Consider the following 20,082-nt stretch of genomic DNA (forward strand, 5'->3'; position numbering starts at 1 on the left):
ACATTTACAGACAGCAAATATGGAATGCTTTCAATACCTTACATTTGAAATGAGTTAATATACAAGACGGCTCTTCACAGCATGAAAGATGTCCTGAAGCAATATTTCATATCATAATCACCTCTGTTTTTGCCTACTTTCACTTACAAATCAAATAAGTTTGTCACGTGTGCCGAATACAACAGGTGTAGTAGACCTTACAGTGAAATGCTTACTTACAGGCTCTAACCAACAGTGCAATTTTTAAGTAAAAAAAAAAGGTATTAGGTGAACAATAGATTAGTAAAGAAATAAAACAACAGGGAAAAATAACAGTAGCGAAGCTATATAGAGTAGTGAGGCTATATACAGGCACCGGTTAGTCGGGCTGATTGAGGTGGTATGTATATGAAGGTATGCATATATGATGAGAGACGGAGAGTAGCAGCAGTGTAAAAGAGGGGTTGGGGGGGCACACAATGCAAATAGTCCAGGTAGCCATTTGATTACCTGTTCAAGAGTCTTATGGCTTGGGGGAAAAAACTGTTGAGAAGCCTTTTGGTCCAAGACTTGGCGCTCCGGTACCGCTTACCATGCGGTAGTAGAGAGAACAGTCAATGACTGGGGTGGCTGGGGTCTCTGACAATTTTTAGGGCCTTCCTCTGACACCGCCTGGTATAGAGGTCCTGGATGGCAGGCAGCTTAACCCCAGTGATGTACTGGGCCGTGCGCACTACCCTCTGTAGTGCCTTGCGGTTGGAGGCCGAGCAATTGCCGTACCAGGCAGTGATGCAACCAGTCAGGATGCTCTCGAAGTTGCAGTTGTAGAACCTTTTGAGGATCTCAGGACCCATGCCAAAACTTTTTAGTTTCCTGAAGGGGAATAGGCTTTGTCGTGCCCTCTTCATGACTGTCTTGGTGTGTTTGGACCATTCTAGTTTGTTGGTGATGTGGACACCAAGGAACTTGAAGCTCTCAACTTGCTCCACTACAGCCCCATTGATGAGAATGGGGGCGTGCTCGATCCTCCTTTTCCTCTAGTCCACAATCATCTCCTTAGTCTTGGTTACGTTGAGGGATAGGTTGTTATTCTGGCACCACTCCGGCCAGGTCTCTGACCTCTTCCCTATAGGCTGTCTCGTCGTTGTCGGTGATTTGGCCTACCACTGCAAACTTAATGATGGTGTTGGAGTCGTGCATGGCCCCGCAGTCGTGGTTGAACAGGGAGTACAGGAGGGGACTGAGCACGCACCCCTGAGGGGCTCCAGTGTTGAGGATCAGCGTGGCAGATGTGTTGCTACCTACCCTCACCACCTGGGGGCGGCCTGTTAGGAAGTCCAGGATCCAGTTGCAGAGGGAGGTGTTTAGTCCCAAGATCCTTAGCTTAGTGATGAGCTTTGAGGGTACTATGGTGTTGAACGCTGAGCTGTTGTCAATGAATAGCATTCTCACGTAGGTGTTCCTTTTGTCCAGGTGGGAAAGGGCAGTGTGGAGTGCAATAGAGATTTCATCATCTGTGGATCTGTTTGGGGGGTATGCAAATTGGAGTGGGTCTACAAAAGCAATGTGTAACATTTAATGTATATTATCTCCAACTTTTCTAATCTGATGGGAAACAACAAAGGTCTGCCTCCACTCTTAATTTGATAAAAAAAATCTATTGGTTTATTCCAAAATAGAGATACATTTTTTTCCTATAACCTTAAAGGAGAATGTGGACCAAATCTCACCCTCCTCCACCCCTCACCCAAATGAAATAGGTTAACATCTAGGGCAGTGGTTCAGAAACTTTTTATAGTCCCGTACCCCTTCAAACATTCAACCTCCAGCTGCGTACCCCCTCTAGCACCAGGGTCAGCGCACTCTCAAATGTGTTTTTTTGCCATCACTGTAAGCCTGCCACACACACACTATACGATATATTTATTAAACATAAGAATGAGTGTGAGTTTGTCAAAACCTGGCTCATGGGAAGTGACAAAGAGCTCTTATAGAACCAGGGCACAAATAATAATATAATAATAATCAATAATTTTGCTCATTATTTAGACATCTTATATATAAAACTTTATTTGTTCATCGAAAATTGTGAATAACTCACCACAGGTTAATGACAAGGGTGCGCTTGAAAGGACGCACATAACTCAGCAATGTTGGGTTGTATTGGAGAGAGTCTCAGTCTTAAATCATTTTCCACACACAGTCTGTGCCTGTATTTAGTTTTCATGCTAGTGAGGGCCGAGAATCCACTCTCACATAGGTACGTGGTTGCAAAGTGCATCAGTGTCTTAACAGCGCGATTTGCCAAGGCAGGATACACTGAGCGCTGCCCAATCCAGAAATCTGGCAGTGGCTTCTGATTAAATTCAATTTTCACAGAACCGGTTGTTACAATTTCTCTTGTTCAGATATCGGTAAGTGGACTGGAGGCAGGGCATGAAAGGGATAACGATTCCAGTTATTTGTCATCTGTTTCGGGAAAGTACCTGCTTAATTGCGCACCCAACTCGCTCAGGTGCTTCGCTATATCACATTTGACATTGTCCATAAGCTTGAGTTCAATTGCACACAAAAAAATCATACAGAAAGTACACGAGTTCAGAGGCCTTGCTTTAACAAAGTTAACCATTTGCCCTGTAGTGTCCAAAATGTCTTTCAAGCTGTCATGCATTCCTTTGGCAGCAAGAGCCTCTTGGTGGATGCTGCAGTGTACCCAAGTGGTGTCGGGAGCAACTGCTTGCACGCGCGTTACCACTGCACTATGTCTCCCTGTCATGGCTTTTGCAACATCAGTACAGATACCAGCAACATACACACACGCACACTATGTATTCAGCAGCCAATTTTGTACCTAGTATTTTTCACAAGCATCTCCTCATTGCATGGTAACAAAAGTCTCTGCCTGCCTTCTTGGGTTTCTGGCGAGCAATCCAATTATTTATTGGTTCACTACCGCCACCTACCGTGGGATACAGTCCAGAGCAGCAGAATAAAAACCCCCCACTGATAAAAGGTAAGGTAATATCAGTACAATAATATTCCCTTGCTGTAAAAAGTTTAAGAACCCCTGATGTATTTAATTAAGACAAATCTGTCAGACACAAATAATTGGAATTTAAAAAGCTTTATTGGAAATACACGTTTCAAACAGCACAATTCAAGTACAGATGAGTGTAGCTAAATCAGATACATGCTAATTTAGTTTAAATGTGATGCAGTCCTCCAGTCCCAGTTCATTTGCACTCTTTTGACATGCTTCAGACCAGATGCATGCTCCACTTCAGTGTACAATGGTCCTGAATTTGCATATCACAGTGTTTGAAGCTTTTACGTTCTGCATCTCTCTGCTGTCTTTCATCTGAAGCCATATCCTCCAGGGTCTAAACAGGTGTAGATTTCCATCTCTGTGTGGGAGACCAGATATTGCAAGGAGACCAGTAAGGGGCCCTCACCTCTTCACTTTGGTCCAAGGATACCAGTGACACTGCCCTAAGGTTGGTGCTGTTCTTTGGATGAGACTGTGGAGACAGAGGTCTTATCTCTCTGTGGTTACTAAAGATGTCATGGCACTTATGACATGAGTAGAGGTGTTGACCCTGCTTCTCCTGGATATATTTCCAAGCCTAAGCATGTAAATCCAACTCATTATCATAGGCTGGATGGAGACCAATAACGTTTTTTTTTATATTGCTGCATGTCTCAAAATATAAGAATGAGACCAATATATGTATTTTGCTAATCATAATTCCTGTCTCTGAAATTACGTTTGTGTGTGTTGTAGGAATAACCAATACTCAAAATCTGTGTGTGTGTGGAAGCAGTAGTAATAGTTGGCCATTATTTCTTTGAACATCTCAGTTTGGGCAGCAGCCACTGAAGAAACCTGTCAATCAAAAACCACAGGAGAATAAATAGTATTATAAACTGGGTGGTTCGATCCCTGAATGCTGATTGGCTGACAGCCATTCAGCATTCAGGGATCGAACCACCCAGTTTAAAACAGACCGTATACCACAGGTATGACAAAACATTTATTTTTACTGCTCTAATTACGTTGGTAACCAGCTAATAATAGCAATAAGGCACCTCGGGGTTTGTGGTATATGGCCAATATACCACGGCTAAGGGCTGTATCCAGGTACTCCGTGTTGCGTTGTGCATAAGAACAGCCCTTAGCCATGATATATTGGCCATATACCACACCTCCTCGTGCCTTATTGCGTAAGTTTGCACTTAAACATCAGATAGCTGCTCTTTCTCTGCTACCTCATTCTATTTCTCTAATTCTCTAGTCTAGTATTCCCTGGTTATGTTCCACTTCTCCCTCCTCTATTTCCTCACCTCTTCTTTTCCTCTTTCTTGTCCTCCTCCTTACTTTCTCCAACATTTCCCATCTGTTGCATCTTACTGGCCTTCTCTTGCTTCACTAGTTTTGTTAGGTTCGTTCCTTTCCTCCTTGTCAATCATCATTGGCTCATTGGTGAAATTAGCATTATGACAATATCTTTAATTAAATAATTCAAAAACCTTTTAAAGCAATTGCAGACAGAAGTTGACAAACAGGAACATAGCACGAATGTTGCAGAGTAAGTTCTGCATCAAACAAAAGGTCTCAAGTTGTTTTATTAAACCGAAGTCCCGCCTTAGTGATGTCACTGACTACGTCATTACCATTTTACTCATGAGACCAAAACCCTGCATCCGTAGCTATACAAACATAGAGTTTCAGTGTTATCTAAAAGCTAGACAATAAATGTCCCCTCCCCAAAGTTGATTTATTGTGGAATGACTGAGTAGTCTCTTATCTCCCACACTCCCCTGCAGTTCTGTCTCAGTCACACATTATAAGAGAGAGAAAGAAAGAGCAAACTGTGGAAGAATTCTAAAACTATATATTGAATATATATATTGTTAATCTGTAGTCTAGGACCCTATAAATGTAAGGAGGGAGGGGTCTTATATTAATAGAAGGGGAGGGGTTACAACATAAGCATAATCAATTACTCTAATACATCAAACATTTGTAGAGCCCCAAATCATGACCCCTAGGTGAATCCTGACAGTTTTTTGGTCTTGCCCTTGTTTTTCTTATTGACCTTCCCTTCCTGAATATTTTGGACAAGGAGAAAAAGTAATGTAAGCTTATAGGTTTTCTCTTCTCTTGAGCTACGATACCTAGAGCTATGCTATACTATAGAAGGACTTATGCTATACTATAGAAGGACTTACGGCCAATATTCCCTTCTTGTATTTCCTCTCACCTGTGGGGACGGTCTCACTCAGGTTGGTTATGGGGGCCAGCCGAGAGCTACGGCGGTATGGGAACTTCTCTGTAGTGGGTAGAGCAATAATGACAGGGCTGAGAGGAGTCAGAGGCCTCGGGACATTCTCTGGGGAGGGAGGGGCCACAGCAGAGGGCAGGGCCCGTAGGGCTTCAGCCAGGACCAGAGACCTTCCCTGGGCTCTGTAGGACCAGAAACAAGTCAAATATCAGGAAAGTGCTATGTTAAAAACAATCTGTAGATATACTTTATAACTAGAAGAAAAATAAACGCACACCTATTAAGGCGAGGTGCTGGCTAGCGGAGTAGAAAACTTGAAAATAAGGGAGAGCCGCACACTCTAGGAGCTCAGATGCAAAAATGTAATATCCAACGTTTCGACAGCCAAGCTGTCTTCATCAGGGTATCATCACAAACACTGCGAGATGACTCGTTTATATAGTGTCAGAAGACACACAGGTGTCTGTAATCATGGCCAAATATCATTGGTTAACTCTGAAATATAAAAATGGCATACAAAGAACATACAAAAGAACAAATGGATAGCATACGATCATAGATACATTTTAGACTACACAAGCTTACAAACAATTACAATGGCAAAGTCACAATAATCACAAGAATGGCTTCAGATCAAAGTCTACGTTGAGACCGAAGGGAGCAAGAGTCTTTAAATTAAAGATCCAGGCAGCCTCTCGTTTTAACAATAAATTATCAAGGTCCCCCCCTCTCCTAGGGAGGGTGACATGTTCGATGCCAGTGTAACGCAGAGACGAAATCGAGTGGTTTGCTTCCATAAAGTGGGCCGCAACTGGGTAAGTCGAGTTTTTGCACCTAATGGTGCTACGATGCTCTGAGATACGTACTTTTAATTCACGCTTTGTTTTACCCACATAATTTTTGCCACAAGGACAAGTTATAAGATAAATAACTGCCTTAGTGGAGCACGTGATAACACCTTTGATTGGGATCGATTTCCCTGTTTGGGGGTGTTTGAAGGATCTACATTTATAAGTGCCATTGCATTGAGCACAGCCATTACACTTGTAATTTCCATCCAGTAGGGGCGCAAATAGACGTTGTTCAGGAATATCTTGGGGTGGTAAATCAGAGTGTATCAATTGGTCTCTGAGATTTCTGCCCCGCGAGAATACGACCAAGGGAAGGTCCGAAAACACATTACCGAGACTATCATCGGATTTTAGAATGTGCCAATGTTTGAGAACGATTCCCTTAATTTGTTCAGAGCGCTTTGAATAGCGGGTAGTTAGAACGCAAGAATGCGTCTTTTTGCGAGACTGTCCTGGAAAAAGGTCATGTCTCGTTTTGTTTTGAATTTTCTCAATGGCAATATTAATCTGATCATTTTTGTACCCCCTCTCCTTGAACTTTCTGTGCGTCTCAGCCATATTTCTGTCGAAATCTGATTGTTTTTTACAAATTCTTTTGATTCGACAGAATTGGCTGTAGGGCAAACTATTTTTCAAGGGAAGTGGGTGACAACTGTCAGCCCTCAACAAACTGTTACGATCAGTAGGTTTCCTGTAAAGATCAGTATATAGAACATTATTTTCACACAAGATCAGAAAATCAAGAAAACTGATTTGATGTGTATCAGATTGCATAGTAAATCTCAGATGCTCAGAACAGGAGTTAAGAAAAGCATGGAATGCCTGGAGCAGTTCTGCATCACCCCTCCATAGAACAAAAATATCATCAATATACCGTTTCCAAATAATGATGTTAGGCAAGAAAACATTTTTGAGAGGGTTGAAAATGGGCTGTTTCTCCATGTAACCCACATACAAATTAGCATAGTTAGGAGCCATGGGGGATCCCATAGCAGTACCCTTCGTCTGAATTAAGAAATCATTTAGAAACATGAAATAGTTATGTGTGAGTACTATTTCAGCCAATGTTATAATGCAGGCACTGGAAGGTAGTTCATTAGGGTCACGTTGCAGAAGAAAATGTTCCATGGCTTCAATACCGCCCTCGTGTGGAATATTTGTGTATAACGACTCAACATCAAAAGTAACAAACAAGGTATTCTCAGGGAGAGGATCAAGAGATTCAATGATAGAGATCATACTGCTGGTGTCCTTTACAAAGGAGGGGAGCTGTTCTGCGAATTATCTAATAAAAAAGTCAACAAAAGTAGATAGAGGAGCCGTTACTGCGTCAATGCCCGCTACAATAGGGCGCCCTGGAGGTTTTGTAACATTCTTGTGTAATTTCAGCAAAGTATAGAAAGTGGCAATTTTAGGGTGTTGAATAGCCAGAAAGTCATGTTCTTTTTTGGTTATCTGCGCAGAATTTAAATACCCATCTAGGACAGTAAAGATAGTATTCTGAAATTGGGAAGTAGGGTCACTTCTGAGTTTCTTGTAAAAGGTGTTGTCAAGTAGCTGTCTGTGACACTCATTTACATAAGCTGTCCTATCCATGAGTACAACCGACCCACCCTTATCAGCAGGACGAATAAGGACTGACGTATCAGATTGAACCACCGACCCACCCTTATCAGCAGGACGAATAAGGACTGACGTATCAGATTGAACCACCGACCCACCCTTATCAGCAGGACGAATAAGGACTGACGTATCAGATTGTACCACCGACCCATCCTTATCAGCAGGACGAATAAGGACTGACGTATCAGATTGTACCACCGACCCATCCTTATCAGCAGGACGAATAAGGACTGACGTATCAGATTGTACCACCGACCCACCCTTATCAGCAGGACGAATAAGGACTGACGTATCAGATTGTACCACCGACCCACCCTTATCAGCAGGACGAATAAGGACTGACGTATCAGATTGTACCACCGACCCACCCTTATCAGCAGGACGAATAAGGACTGACGTATCAGATTGTACCACCGACCCACCCTTATCAGCAGGACGAATAAGGACTGACGTATCAGATTGTACCACCGACCCATCCTTATCAGCAGGACGAATAAGGACTGACGTATCAGATTGTACCACCGACCCACCCTTATCAGCAGGACGAATAAGGACTGACGTATCGGATTGTAAATCAAGCAAAGCTTGTTTTTCATCCTTAGGTAAATTATAGAAAGATTTGAACTCCTGTTTGTTCTGAAGGAGATGAGCAACATCTTTTTCAACAAGTCTGCAATATGTCTCAATAGAGTGATTGCGATTGGCTGGAGGTATAAAATAACTCTTGCTTCTAAAAGGAGTCGGAGTATGTAGAGGTGAGTAACCTACTGGTTCAATAGAAGTGTCAGGATTAGGGGAGCTAAAGTATTCCCTTCAATGGATATTTCTAAAAAACTTAAACATGTCTACCTTAACATCAAAATTGTTACACTGGGTTGTAGGCACAAAAGATAACTGTTTATTAAGCAAAGAGACATGGGCAGGGCTCAATATCTTGCTTGATAAATTAAAGACACTCAGTCCCGTGGGTTCTGGGACCGTGTGAACGGTCTCCTCTGCCTCTGATAGTTGTTTCTTCTTACCCCGTCGGGTGCGGCATCTCGTCGATGCGCCGCCCTTCCGTCGGCCCAGTCTCTCGTTGAATAAAAAACCGCCACTGGAAGCCGATGAGGCGCTGGTTGTAGAGTGTTGGTCATGGAGAGGAGGAGCAGGACCTCCTCTGTCAGGGTTTCTCCAGAAGTAGACTTTATCCTCGGCCTTGTCTGTTTTGTCTTGGTTGAATTTCTTGATTTTAAGTTCCTTTATTTCTGTAGACACCTTGTCCTGGAGCGCTTGGTTAGTTTTCATCAGTTCATTGAATATGCCATCATCATTAACAGCTATTTGTAGAGCTGTGCGTTTCTCTTTAATCGTGTTATCCATTTCACTAAAATCCCTTTTCAACTGGTCAACAATTAATGTCATCAAATCAATAGAGCATTTGTTCAGGATGGCACACCAGCGCTCACAGAAATCATCTGTGCGTTGTCCCAATGATGGTTCTTTTTGCCACCTGAGTCCCCCGTGGAATAATGCCTTGACGTACGTAATCACTAAGAGTGACTATATGTAGATGTGTTCTCGTCTGGCGCTTAGATAAATGTAAGTTCTTTCGAGAGGTCACAATTACCTCCCGGCATGTCAAAAAGGGACTCTGAAACAATGATCTTGTCACGCTCCCTTTGGCTATATTCAAAGTAATCTTGTATGGGTCTGTGACCAGTGTCAGGAAAATAATTATCATTCGGCATCGTTTTAGAGCTTTTTTGTCGGTAGGGTGCTGTTTACTGGGTAACAGAACAATCTAGAAGAAAAAGAAACGCACACCTATTAAGGCGAGGTGCTGGCTAGCGGAGTAGAAAACTTGAAAATAAGGGAGAGCCGCACACTCTAGGAGCTCAGATGCAAAAATACTTCATACTTTATAACTAAACACATTACAGATACATGACTACACTCAATAAGTAGGAGCAACTTACAAAGCTCTGGACATTGTTATTTTTTTATGACTTGAGGAGACTGTTCTCGGCTATACTGGTCTGCATTTCTGCCATGCTGTCTATATTTTCGGCCATCTCTCCAGTGCATTTCTTGAATGCCACTTTCAACATCCAAGTCATTCAGCCAACTGTCCAGGTCTACTGCCTTAAGATCACCTTCACTGCAGTTTCTCTTCATCTCTTGGATCAGTGCCCTCACCTCCTCGCCCATCCTCTTGAGCTCCCTAGCCACGTCTTCATCCCTCAGTCTCTCCTTCCTCCTCTCCATCCACTTCGCAATCCATCCGCTACAGCATCCCTCATTCTTCTTCTGCCTCTCTTGGTTGATGTCCTGACCGTCATTGAGCGTCTCCAGGCCTTCCTCCAGGTTGAGTTCTATTGAGGTCAGGTTTTCTTTGATCCTCCTCAGGCTCTCCTCGTTGGTGTTGGTCCACTGTGTCTTCTTGTCCAGCTGCTGCCTGCAGGGCCGGACAGTGGGGACCACCTCCATCTGGCATGACACCTTATTCAGTGAACTCACAGAGGCAGGGAGGAGGATGTTGGGCTTGGCCACAATAATCTCTACAGACATAGGGTCAAACCATTGAGATGTGACACAAACACACACATTTTAAAGATGCCTACCAGTCGATGGTCCTTCAGTGGTCCTTGTGGTTTATTTGGAGGCTCTGGACTGGCATCATTGCCATCATCAAGCTGTGTGTCAGAGAGCTAGCTGGTCATAGTCCATTCTCCACATTCAGCAAGAGTTACTCAAAAATGTGTGTGTGTGGGGGGGGGGGGTAGATCAACTTTAATATTGCAGATACATTTTGAGATCTATCAATACAATTGTCTATATCATTTCCAATCCCCCATGCATATATATTTATTGTTTTAATATGCAGAACTAACCAGGAAGTCTGACTCGTCGTAGGAGTGGAGAGACAGATCGTCGTCCTCTACCATATCACTCACTTCAAGCTTGGTCACCTTTCCATCCTCAACTTTCAGCGGTGGTGTCCTCCTTTCATGATCCTCATCATGACACTGTGTATCAGAGTCAACTAGTCAGAGACCATCCTCCTCACAGTGATGTCACTCAACAAAGACATGGACGGTAGGGTACAACTCTTTTACCTCCGATTCACAGTCAGTGAAGGAGTAGATGGAAAAGTCATCAGAACTGGAGGATGAGGTCACATCATATTTTCTCTCCATCAGCCGAGTCACCCTTCCAGACTGAGGAGACAGAGAAAGGCATGTACTCATGGCAGCCATAGAATACACTGGCATTGACCCTCAAGGAAATGTAGAATATGTAGGCAATCCAACATGGTTGTACAAGTAGTGAGTAATACATGGGTAACTGAAAATGCAATAAATGCAACTCCCATAACATTAGGGGTGGGTCTAAAGACCTTCCATAGTATAGGATTCTTTAGCATCTCGAATGGATGATTGTCAATTCAACCAAGCCACCCAAAATGGCCATATGAATCAACAGATTGATCTATCTGTTGTGTCTCTATGGGAACAGCAGAAATGACCTGGCTGAGAGGCTCTGGATTGATGCTCCATCCATCCCCAGATGTTTGGTCCTGCCCATAGCAAACAATGATTGGCTGTAAACAGTAAAGAATTAATTAAACACTGTTTTGCTCATTTGTTTATGTGTTATTGTTTTTAGGTCGGATATGACTTACAGGCTTTGGCCTTCTGTGCACCTTGCCGGTTGGCCACAACACGGAATCAGGGGTGTTCACCCTCACTGGTTTCAACTGTCAACACAACACTCAATTTTAAAGGTGATAAAATAACAAAAAAAGGACAAAACAAATACATATTTTATATTTACCACATAAGGGCGGCGTCTTAAAGCTCTTTTGATTCTCTCATCATTACGGTCCATCTTCTTTCTGAGGGAAAGATTTCCATAAATGTACGTTTATTTTATATTTGAGATTCTTAAAATAGCCACCCTTTGCTTTGATGACAGCTTTGCACAAAGTAGCCCAAGAAACGTTCCTGAATAAAGCCCTGATCATCCACATACTGGACAATAACTGACAACTGCAAGTAGACTGGTGGCACAATAGGTCCCAGAGAGGTGGGGACATTTTTACCCAGAGACCTGGAGTTTTTCCTTCTATGTTAATCTAACTAGGAAAACTCTGGACCCTATTGCAGTATGATCTAAAATAAGGAGCGGCGACAACGAGGTTCTAGCTCCAGTCTGTTTATTAACCTAACCCACGCATGTCATACATAGGTACGGATACCCCCAAGGGACATCCTACTACATCTTCCCCTCTCCCATGAACAACAACTCAACATGCATAACCACTGAAGCATAACTGAAATGCAATTTGGAAACCAGTATTATTCTCTAACATGCTACTTCACATCCTGAAACAGAATGAAAGCATTAAATCACAGAGTATGAACATTAACTTAGGTACAGTCTCTTTTTGCTGGGTATGGTCCCCAACAGTATGTTTTCTCGTCACGTAACATAGTCTTTCAGCCAATCTGGTGGCTTCACATCCCTTTTTGGCCGCGCTTGTGGCTCTGTGAGCATTCTCTCTCCTTCACCCTCTTTTTGTGCATTTTCTGTGGCATCAGTCTGTGGCTGGTAGATCTGGAAGAGCTCTGAGGTGTGTTTTGTTCCTTCGTACCTCTTCTGAGTCTGTGTCCACCACATAGGAGCGTGGGGCATCCTCTTTCCTCAGCACTATTGCTGGTGTCTGGGTTTGTAATCCACACACGTTGACCTTCGGTCAGCTCTGGCCTCTCCTTAGCACGGTGTCTCCGATTAGTCTCCAGTTTACGTTTGTTTCAGCCGTTTGTCCCTCTCAGCGAAGGCCTTCCTGTTAGGCCATCGGGGTTTAAGCTGAGCCGGCGAGACAGGCAATGGGGAACGAAACCTCCTGCCCATCAGGAGCTCGGCAGGCGACAGCCCATGATGCAGTGGTGTAACTCTGTAAGCTAACAGAGCCCTGTATGGATCCTTGTTCTTTTTCAGCAGTCCCTTGACTGTTTTCACAGCTCTCTCTGCCTCACCATTACTCTGTGCATGGTAGGGGCTACTGGTCACATGTATGAAGTCATATTCTGCGGCAAAAGCAGAAAAGGAGCTTGCAGAGAACTGGGGAGCGTTATCTGTAACCAGGACCTCAGCGACCCCTTGCCTGGAAAAAAATTGACTTTAATCCATTGATAACACAAGCTGATGTGGTTATGGGTGTCTTTGCTATTTCAATGTATCTTGAGTAGTAATCTACCACTAGCAGATAAGTGTCATTTTTCCAATAGAACATATCTGCCCCTACCTTTTGCCATGGCCGTTTTGGCAGCTCCGTTGCCATCATTGGCTCCGGACGACAAGGTTGACATTTTGTACAGACCTCACACTGGGCCACCAGCTTGGCAATCAGAGTACTCAGACCAAGCCACCACACTGACTGTTGAGCCCTCAGTCTGCATTTGGTTATCCCCATGTGTCCATCATGCACTCTGTCTAGCATTTCTGGTTGTAGAGTCTCTGGGATAACTATCCGTTGTCCTTTCATGAGAAGGTCTCCATTACAGTGGAAGTCACTTTGGTGCATCCAATAGGGCTTCAGCAGCTGAGGCAGTTTCTCCTGCCTGGGCCATCCCCTTTTGCACTGCTGCACTGTCGGCAGATGTGGTCTCGTTGTTGCTCTTCTGCAATCTGCTGCAGTTTGGTCTGAGATGCAGGTAGGCTGTCCCTTACTGCATTAATGGACACCTGTACATCACCCTCTAGACATTGCTCCTCCTCTGATAATGGGCGTTTAATTGGGGCCCTGGAGAGTGCATCTGCTGTGATCAGTGCCTTCCCTGGCACATACACCATCTTGTAGGTGAACCTCCAGTAATCTGAGGCGGAAGCGCAGAACTCTTGGAGGCAAGTCGTCCAGTGCTTTTGTCCCTAACAGAGCCAACAGTGGTTTGTGGTCAGTCTCTGCTGTAAACTGCAGGTCAATAAGGTATTGGCTGAGCCTTTCACATGCCCATGTGATAGCCGACGCCTCCTTCTCCACTTGAGCATACCTTTGCTGTGTCGGATAAGCTTCGGGAGATGTATGCTATTGGACGCCACTCCATGTTGTCCTGCATCTGTGTGAGGACCACCCCTAGCCCAAAGGATGATGCATCTGCTGATACTTTTGTCTTAGCGTGGGGACGGTACTGGGCCAGCACTCTCTGAGGCCAGGTCTCCTTTGATTTTGTCAAACGCTACCTGTTGCATGTGACCCCATGACCAGTCATTCTCTTTGGCTAGTAAGTCTCTCAGAGGTTTGGTTGTATCTGAGAACTGTGGGAGGAACTTACCCACATATGTGGCCATGCCTAAGAAGGTCCTGACTTCAGCCACATTCTGGGGTCTGGGCATATCTGTGATGGCACTGATCTTCTCCGGGTCCGGCTCTATTCCAGCTGCACTGATTTTGTGTCCCAAGAACAAGACCTCTGACTGTGCAAAAGTGCATTTTTCATTGAGTGTCAGGCCAGTCTCCTGGAGTCTGGTCAGAACTGCTGTGAGCCTTACATCATGTTCTGCTCTGTCCCTTCCACACACGAGCACATCGTCCGCGTGGACTATGACGCCACTCAGCCCATCCAACAGCTGGGACATGCGTCTTTGGAAATGCTCAGGACCGGAAGCGATTCCAAATGGCAAAACATTAAAACAGTAACGGCCAAACGGTGTTATAAACGTTGTGAGTGCCATACTCTCTGATGACAACGGTATCTGCCAGAAACCTGAGCGGGCATCCAGCTTTGTGAAGACTTGTGAGCCATCCAACTGAGCCAGTGACTGCTCCACTGATGGTAAGATGTGTGTCTCTCTGCAGAGTGCCTCATTCAAGTTAGTCATGTCCACACAGATCCTTATGTCCCCATTGGCTTTTGGGACCACTACCATCCCTGCACACCAGTCTGTGGGACTCTCTATTTTAGACACCGCCCCAATTTCTTCCATCCTCCCCAACTCTTCCTTTACTCTGGCCAATAAAGGGATAGGCACACGGTGGGGGGTGGTAAGGGCATAGGGGACAGCATCCTCTTTCAGGTGGATTTTGTAGTCACCTTCTATCCTTCCTAGACCAGAAAACACTTTTGGGAATTTCTTTTTGAAAACCTCACCTGGATCCTCCAGTTCGCTCACTCTCTCAATGAGTTGCAATGCTTCAATTGCTGGCAGCCCCAGCAACGGTTTGGCTAGAGAGTCAATGACAAAGACAGGCTGGATGGCACTTTTGTCTTTACTCTCCAGTTTAATCACAAAGTGCCCTACCACTGGTAAAATCTTATTACTGGGCCAGTACAGTTTTTTGTTTGTAGAGAGCAAAGGGCCATCTCTGCTATAGCTATACAGCCTAGTTGGGATAGCTGTCACTGCTGCCCCAGTGTCTAGTTTAAATGACACAACCTCCCCATTGAGTGTAATGTCTGAATGCCAGCCAGCATTGTTTTCCTTTACTTCTCCCAGAAAGATGCTGTCCTGCTGTACCTCCTCTGAGACCTCATGCATTTGTTTTAAATCGACAGACAGCTAAAAAGTGTCCTCTCCTGTGACATTTCCTGCATTCCGCATCCTTTGCTGGGCAATCTTTCCATCTGTGGAAAGGGGATTTCCCACATTTGCGACAAACACTTGAACTAGCTACTGGTGCTGTCTGTGATTGTTTTCTCCACGTGTTTCTGTGTTCCCCTCCGTTTTTTTAGCTCCGTATGAAAATGCATTTATTTCCTCACTCTCTTCGCTCTGCAAGGAGCTGCTATCTTTTTACTGTCTCACTCTGCCTAACCTGGTTTACAGCTTTGGACAAGGTGAACTGGGAATCCAACTGTAACTTTTCAGAAAGTGATATTTCTTATTCCCACTACAATCCGATCTCGGATCAGCTCTTCCCTGAGCGCGCCAAACTGACAATGTTCTGCTAGTTTGTGAACAGCTGTCATAAAACTGTCGGTGGTTTCACCCTGCTCCTGTTTGCGCATATTCAACCTAGCTCTCTCAAATATAATGTTGTGTCTCCCTACAAAATGCGTTTCAAAACAGTCTTTAACGGCACTGTAGGTAAGTTTCTCTTCCTCAGTCAAAGTTGAAGCATTTAATATCTCCTCGGCTTCATCACCCATAGAGTAGATCAGTGTATTAACTTGAAATGCCTCATTTTTCACGTTTAAGCCTGATGCTACCCTGTACCTTTCAAAGCGCCTGATCCATTTCGGCCAGTTTTGAATGTCCATACAAACAACATTCTCCGGGGGACTAATCAGAAATCCGTCAGCACTCTAGCCACTGGCCTGTCCGTGTTTGCGCCAGAACCCGTTGAACTTGGAGTCGGAAACCCTGAAATCCCGCCAGTTTCTTCCTCTTGCAACATGTTGCTTAGCAGTAACTTCGTCCTTGCTAGTTAGCTAGCAAAATAATGATATGCGTTGTTTTATCTCCAACACTGCCCTCCCTGCTTTGAAACAGCCTAAATGTATATTTTACTTGGTACGTCCTTCACGTTTATGTGATTATTTAAACCACTTCTGACACCATGTAGTATAATCTAAAATAAGGAGCCGCGACAACGAGGTTCTAGCTCCAGTCTGTTTATTAACCTAACCCACGCAAGTCATACATAGGTACGGATACCCCCAAGGGACATCCTACTACACCTATAAGGTATGACAGTGATTAATCACTTGTAAAAAGGTTTTATATGGGCTATGCTGGGACCAGTTTTTCCTAATCAGGTCAAATGGTTAAAAACAAAAAATACACCTGGCCCTGGGGGGGATGCAAACCCTGTCAAACTGCAGCTACCTTATATTTGTTCATATAAATTATATTTAGACTAGATTAGGAGGGGGATTTCCTCTACCCAAACACATAGACAAGAACTGATAGACAATATAACTCACAGGGCTGAGCTTGCTTTATGCATGTTTGCATCATGCAGGCCTATGCAACTGTTGGCCTTACAAAAAATGAACTCACATCTGTCATCACTATTATGTTCATTGATTAATTCCAGTTAATCCTTTTGTATTAAAAACGTATAGGCAGCCTAGCCAGCCCAATTTTGATTATATATACTAAATTTGATCACATTTTCTCCTGACACAAATGGACTATAAATACATGTTACCAATTAGTTTACCCTGATCGGATGACAGGGTGTATAGGCTGTATGCAGGCAATACGGGAGACTTGATGAAAGGCTCCCTATTAACCAGAAATACTTTTGATACCAGTTAGTATTGAACGCCCTCACCTTCTTCATGAAACTGATCTCAAGCAGAGGTCGACCCTCGCTTTTAATTCGCACCTTTTCCGTGTACCCCAGAGAATGAAAGGGGTTCTTCAACCAAAACAATCCACAACATTTTCGGCAGTGTTGGCCATTCTACCATTCTGGAGGAGATAACTGCACACTCGCGCTGGTAACGTTAGCTAGCTAGCTACTGGAGTTCCTGTAATTTATTTAAATTTGCCCTGTTAACAACACACAAAAATAAAGTTCTAAAACCATGAAAATAATGTGTAATATACCTCCTCGCTCTTCTGTAATTTGAAAAAACGAATTTGAATTGAATAATATTAATAAAAAAATGCTCAACTATCATTCTTCACTTTTAATCTCTATCCAACAACTTCACTACATTTGTCACCACATAGAACCCCCATAATGCTCTGTGGCACAATCCCAATACAACACACCAGGGCTGCATTCCAAACACTTAAAATACACACCTTCTCCCCTCAGCCCTCACATAAAGTGGACACTTCTGATGACGTTTCATGACGGCTGATGAGTTGACACTTGCAGGGCAAGGGGCGAGGGAAGAATTATTCAATGTTAAATGGACCGCCCGGAAATGTGTCAGCTGTTCATCCCATGGTTGTGTTTTCAGTCATCATGGAACTGTTGTGTGTGCCTTATGCGCTAATCAATTATGATTGCATTTCATGTCTTGGCTAGAAGACAACGTCTTCGCAGACATCGAATGTTAGCCATCCTACTGTATCAGGTAAATCGGAAATTGCAATGTATAAGTGTGATGTAAGGAAAGTTATATGCTTTCGTGTCGTTGACTATCATTAAATGTGAAGACTGTATATTATCAAATCCATTCTGTGTAATTTTACTACGCGATAAAACTAATCATGTAACTTTAACGAGGAAGTCGGGGCACCATGGAAAAATTAGTGTCAATTTCCCAAGTATAACTCCTCAGATATTTTCATATCTTCTCAAAATAGTCGCTTATTAATGAATTTTATTACCTCATCAGTGTCATTACTGAATGTTGCAAACCCTTGGATATCTGCACAAACCCTAGCATAGAATCATGAATCAGCAATATACAAATTGGCTTAATGATTTATTTACTAACTTAATCAATCACAGAATTACATAAAACACACTCACAATTAGTTCATACATGTTGTGGTTTCTCTCTGTTGTCGCCGGTACATCTGCTGGAGGGAGTCGACAGAAAAGTCTCTGGTTGCGTTCCTAGTGGATACGTCAGGCATACCCATGTTGTCGCATAGAATAGATGTTTCGGCGGTTGTTGGTATTCTTCGTCCTAGGCTACGTACATTTCCAGCTGCAGACTGAAAAGGCCTCCTATAACATTTGTTCCTTCTGTGGCAATGTTTTCGAGTTTAACCATTTCTAGCCGTGTAGCCAACGCTACACGCTGTATGGTCTTAGAAATTCAACCATTTGCAACTGTAACCGATGTGAAATGGCTAGTTAGTTAGCGGTGGTGCGCGCTAGTAGCATTTCAATCGGTGATGTCACTCGCTCTGAGACTTGAAGTAGGGTTTCCCCTTGCGTCGCAAGTGCCGATGTGTGCAAGGGTCCCTGGTTCGAGCCCAGGCTGGGGCGAAGAGAGGGACGGAACCTACACTGTTACACAACCTTAGCTTACACCGTGGTTTGCCTGGTCTGGTGTGAATTGCGTCACGGGGGCTTTTATACTTGGGTAGAAAAGGGGCCGTCTCATCATGTTTGTGGTCACCTGGGCGTGGCTACTGACTGTGCATAAATTACCATAAAACAACCCATTCTGATTTGGAAGACTAAATCACATTGTTATCTTTTCAAAAGTATTCTGATACTTATTCATTCATCTTATACAACATTCAGCTGTAAAACTGACAGCTGGGAAATGTACACTTTAAGAGATACAGTTATGTGTGTTTCCTGTCCTTCATGAGATCACCAAATGAAACACACTTGACATGACTGTCCCTTAAGTGTCCACGGACCATTCCCACACTCTCAAAAATATAAATATTGTTTCATTCTCCCATTTTGGGGATTTGGAGTTTTTTTAATTTACATTTGTTTCTACTTACACTTGTACGTTGACTTCTCCATATTAAAGTTGATTTTAAGTTATGGCTGACTTTGCTGAGCGGATCATCATCGCAAACTGAATTATGAGGCTAATTGTATATTCGCAAATTCGATTGTACAATTGTAAGTGAAACTAGGCAAAAACAGAGGTGATTATGAAATTAAATATGTCATCAGGACGTGTATCATGCTGTGAAGATCCCCACAAGGCGTTTTATCTTGTATATTAAGTCTTCAAATGTAAGGCATTGAAAGCATTCTATATTTGCAGTCTGTAAATGTATTTACAAAATCCAACATGGCTGCCTATTCAGATGCCCTAGGAAGGTTGTGTAAATACAGAGAGAAGAGTAAGATTAGAGTAAAATATACATACTTGTAGCACATTCATATTGTACCATGTATTGTTAAATGTGTACATTTAAATTGCAGTAACTATTTAGTAATTGAGCCTTGTTTTTCATCGGTTCATTAAAGAATAGGTCTTAGATTAAGTGGTGGTAAACTGTAAAAGTGTCCAGGTGTTTTTTTTCTCACGCTCTCAGTCTAAGGCTTAGTGCCAACTAGTTACGTTTAAATGGACACTACCACAGCATATAGGCAATGCAATATGTGTTGGTTGTATGTGTACTTCCAGTACAACATGAAAACGTCTATTAACTGTCATTTATGTGTGTTCTGATAATCACTACCTCTGGTTGTAGTATACAAAACATTAGGAACACCTCACCAATATTAAGAACAGCCTCAATTAATCAGGCATGGACTCTACAAGGTGTTGAAAGTGTTCCACAGAGATGCTGGCCCATGTTGTCTCCAATGCTTCCCACAGTAGTCAAGTTGTCTGGATGTCCTTTGGGTGGTGGACCATTCTTGATACACACGGGAAACTGTTGAGCGTGAAAAACCCAGTAGCGTTGCAGTTCTTGACACAGTCAACCCAATGCACCTGGCACCTACTACTATACCACTCAGTAAGTATTTTATC

At 43.3% G+C, this 20,082-nt stretch overlaps 1 protein-coding gene across 3 annotated transcripts; it reads right to left on the bottom strand.

Moving 5' to 3' along the window:
* Positions 1-3,087: 3,087 nt before the first annotated feature.
* Positions 3,088-16,368, bottom strand: LOC115148717 (uncharacterized). 3 transcript variants are annotated; one of them, XM_029690876.1, is made up of 9 exons: positions 15,935-16,367; positions 11,552-11,612; positions 11,400-11,474; positions 11,244-11,318; positions 10,834-10,935; positions 10,609-10,743; positions 10,322-10,425; positions 5,241-5,443; positions 3,088-3,862 (listed from the first exon to the last, which is right to left on the bottom strand). In XM_029690876.1, exons 1-9 carry the CDS (start codon positions 15,976-15,978, stop codon positions 3,834-3,836), a joined length of 828 nt encoding a protein of 275 aa, XP_029546736.1. In that variant the 5' UTR covers positions 15,979-16,367; the 3' UTR covers positions 3,088-3,833. The 3 variants fall into 3 exon arrangements, with proteins under 3 accessions (XP_029546736.1, XP_029546734.1, XP_029546735.1); XM_029690874.1 differs by lacking the exon at positions 3,088-3,862 and having other exon boundaries at positions 4,335-5,443; positions 15,935-16,368; XM_029690875.1 differs by lacking the exon at positions 3,088-3,862 and having other exon boundaries at positions 4,335-5,443; positions 10,322-10,410.
* Positions 16,369-20,082: the final 3,714 nt, after the last annotated feature.

The sequence above is a fragment of the Salmo trutta genome, chromosome 15 (genome assembly GCF_901001165.1).
Source record: "Salmo trutta chromosome 15, fSalTru1.1, whole genome shotgun sequence".
In the NCBI taxonomy this organism is placed as follows: Eukaryota; Metazoa; Chordata; class Actinopteri; order Salmoniformes; family Salmonidae; genus Salmo; species Salmo trutta.

What these genes read in the sequence shown, in the direction of transcription:
- LOC115148717 (XM_029690874.1), bottom strand. Translation starts at nt 15,978, where the DNA reads ATGGACATTCAAAACTGGCCGAAATGGATCAGGCGCTTTGAAAG. An exon ending in TGCACAGAAGGCCAAAGCCT is followed by an intron (nt 11,319 to 11,399) that starts GTAAGTCATATC and finishes TACTGTTTACAG; the next exon opens with CCAATCATTGTTTGCTATGG. An exon ending in TCACTGACTGTGAATCGGAG is followed by an intron (nt 10,744 to 10,833) that starts GTAAAAGAGTTG and finishes TCTGATACACAG; the next exon opens with TGTCATGATGAGGATCATGA.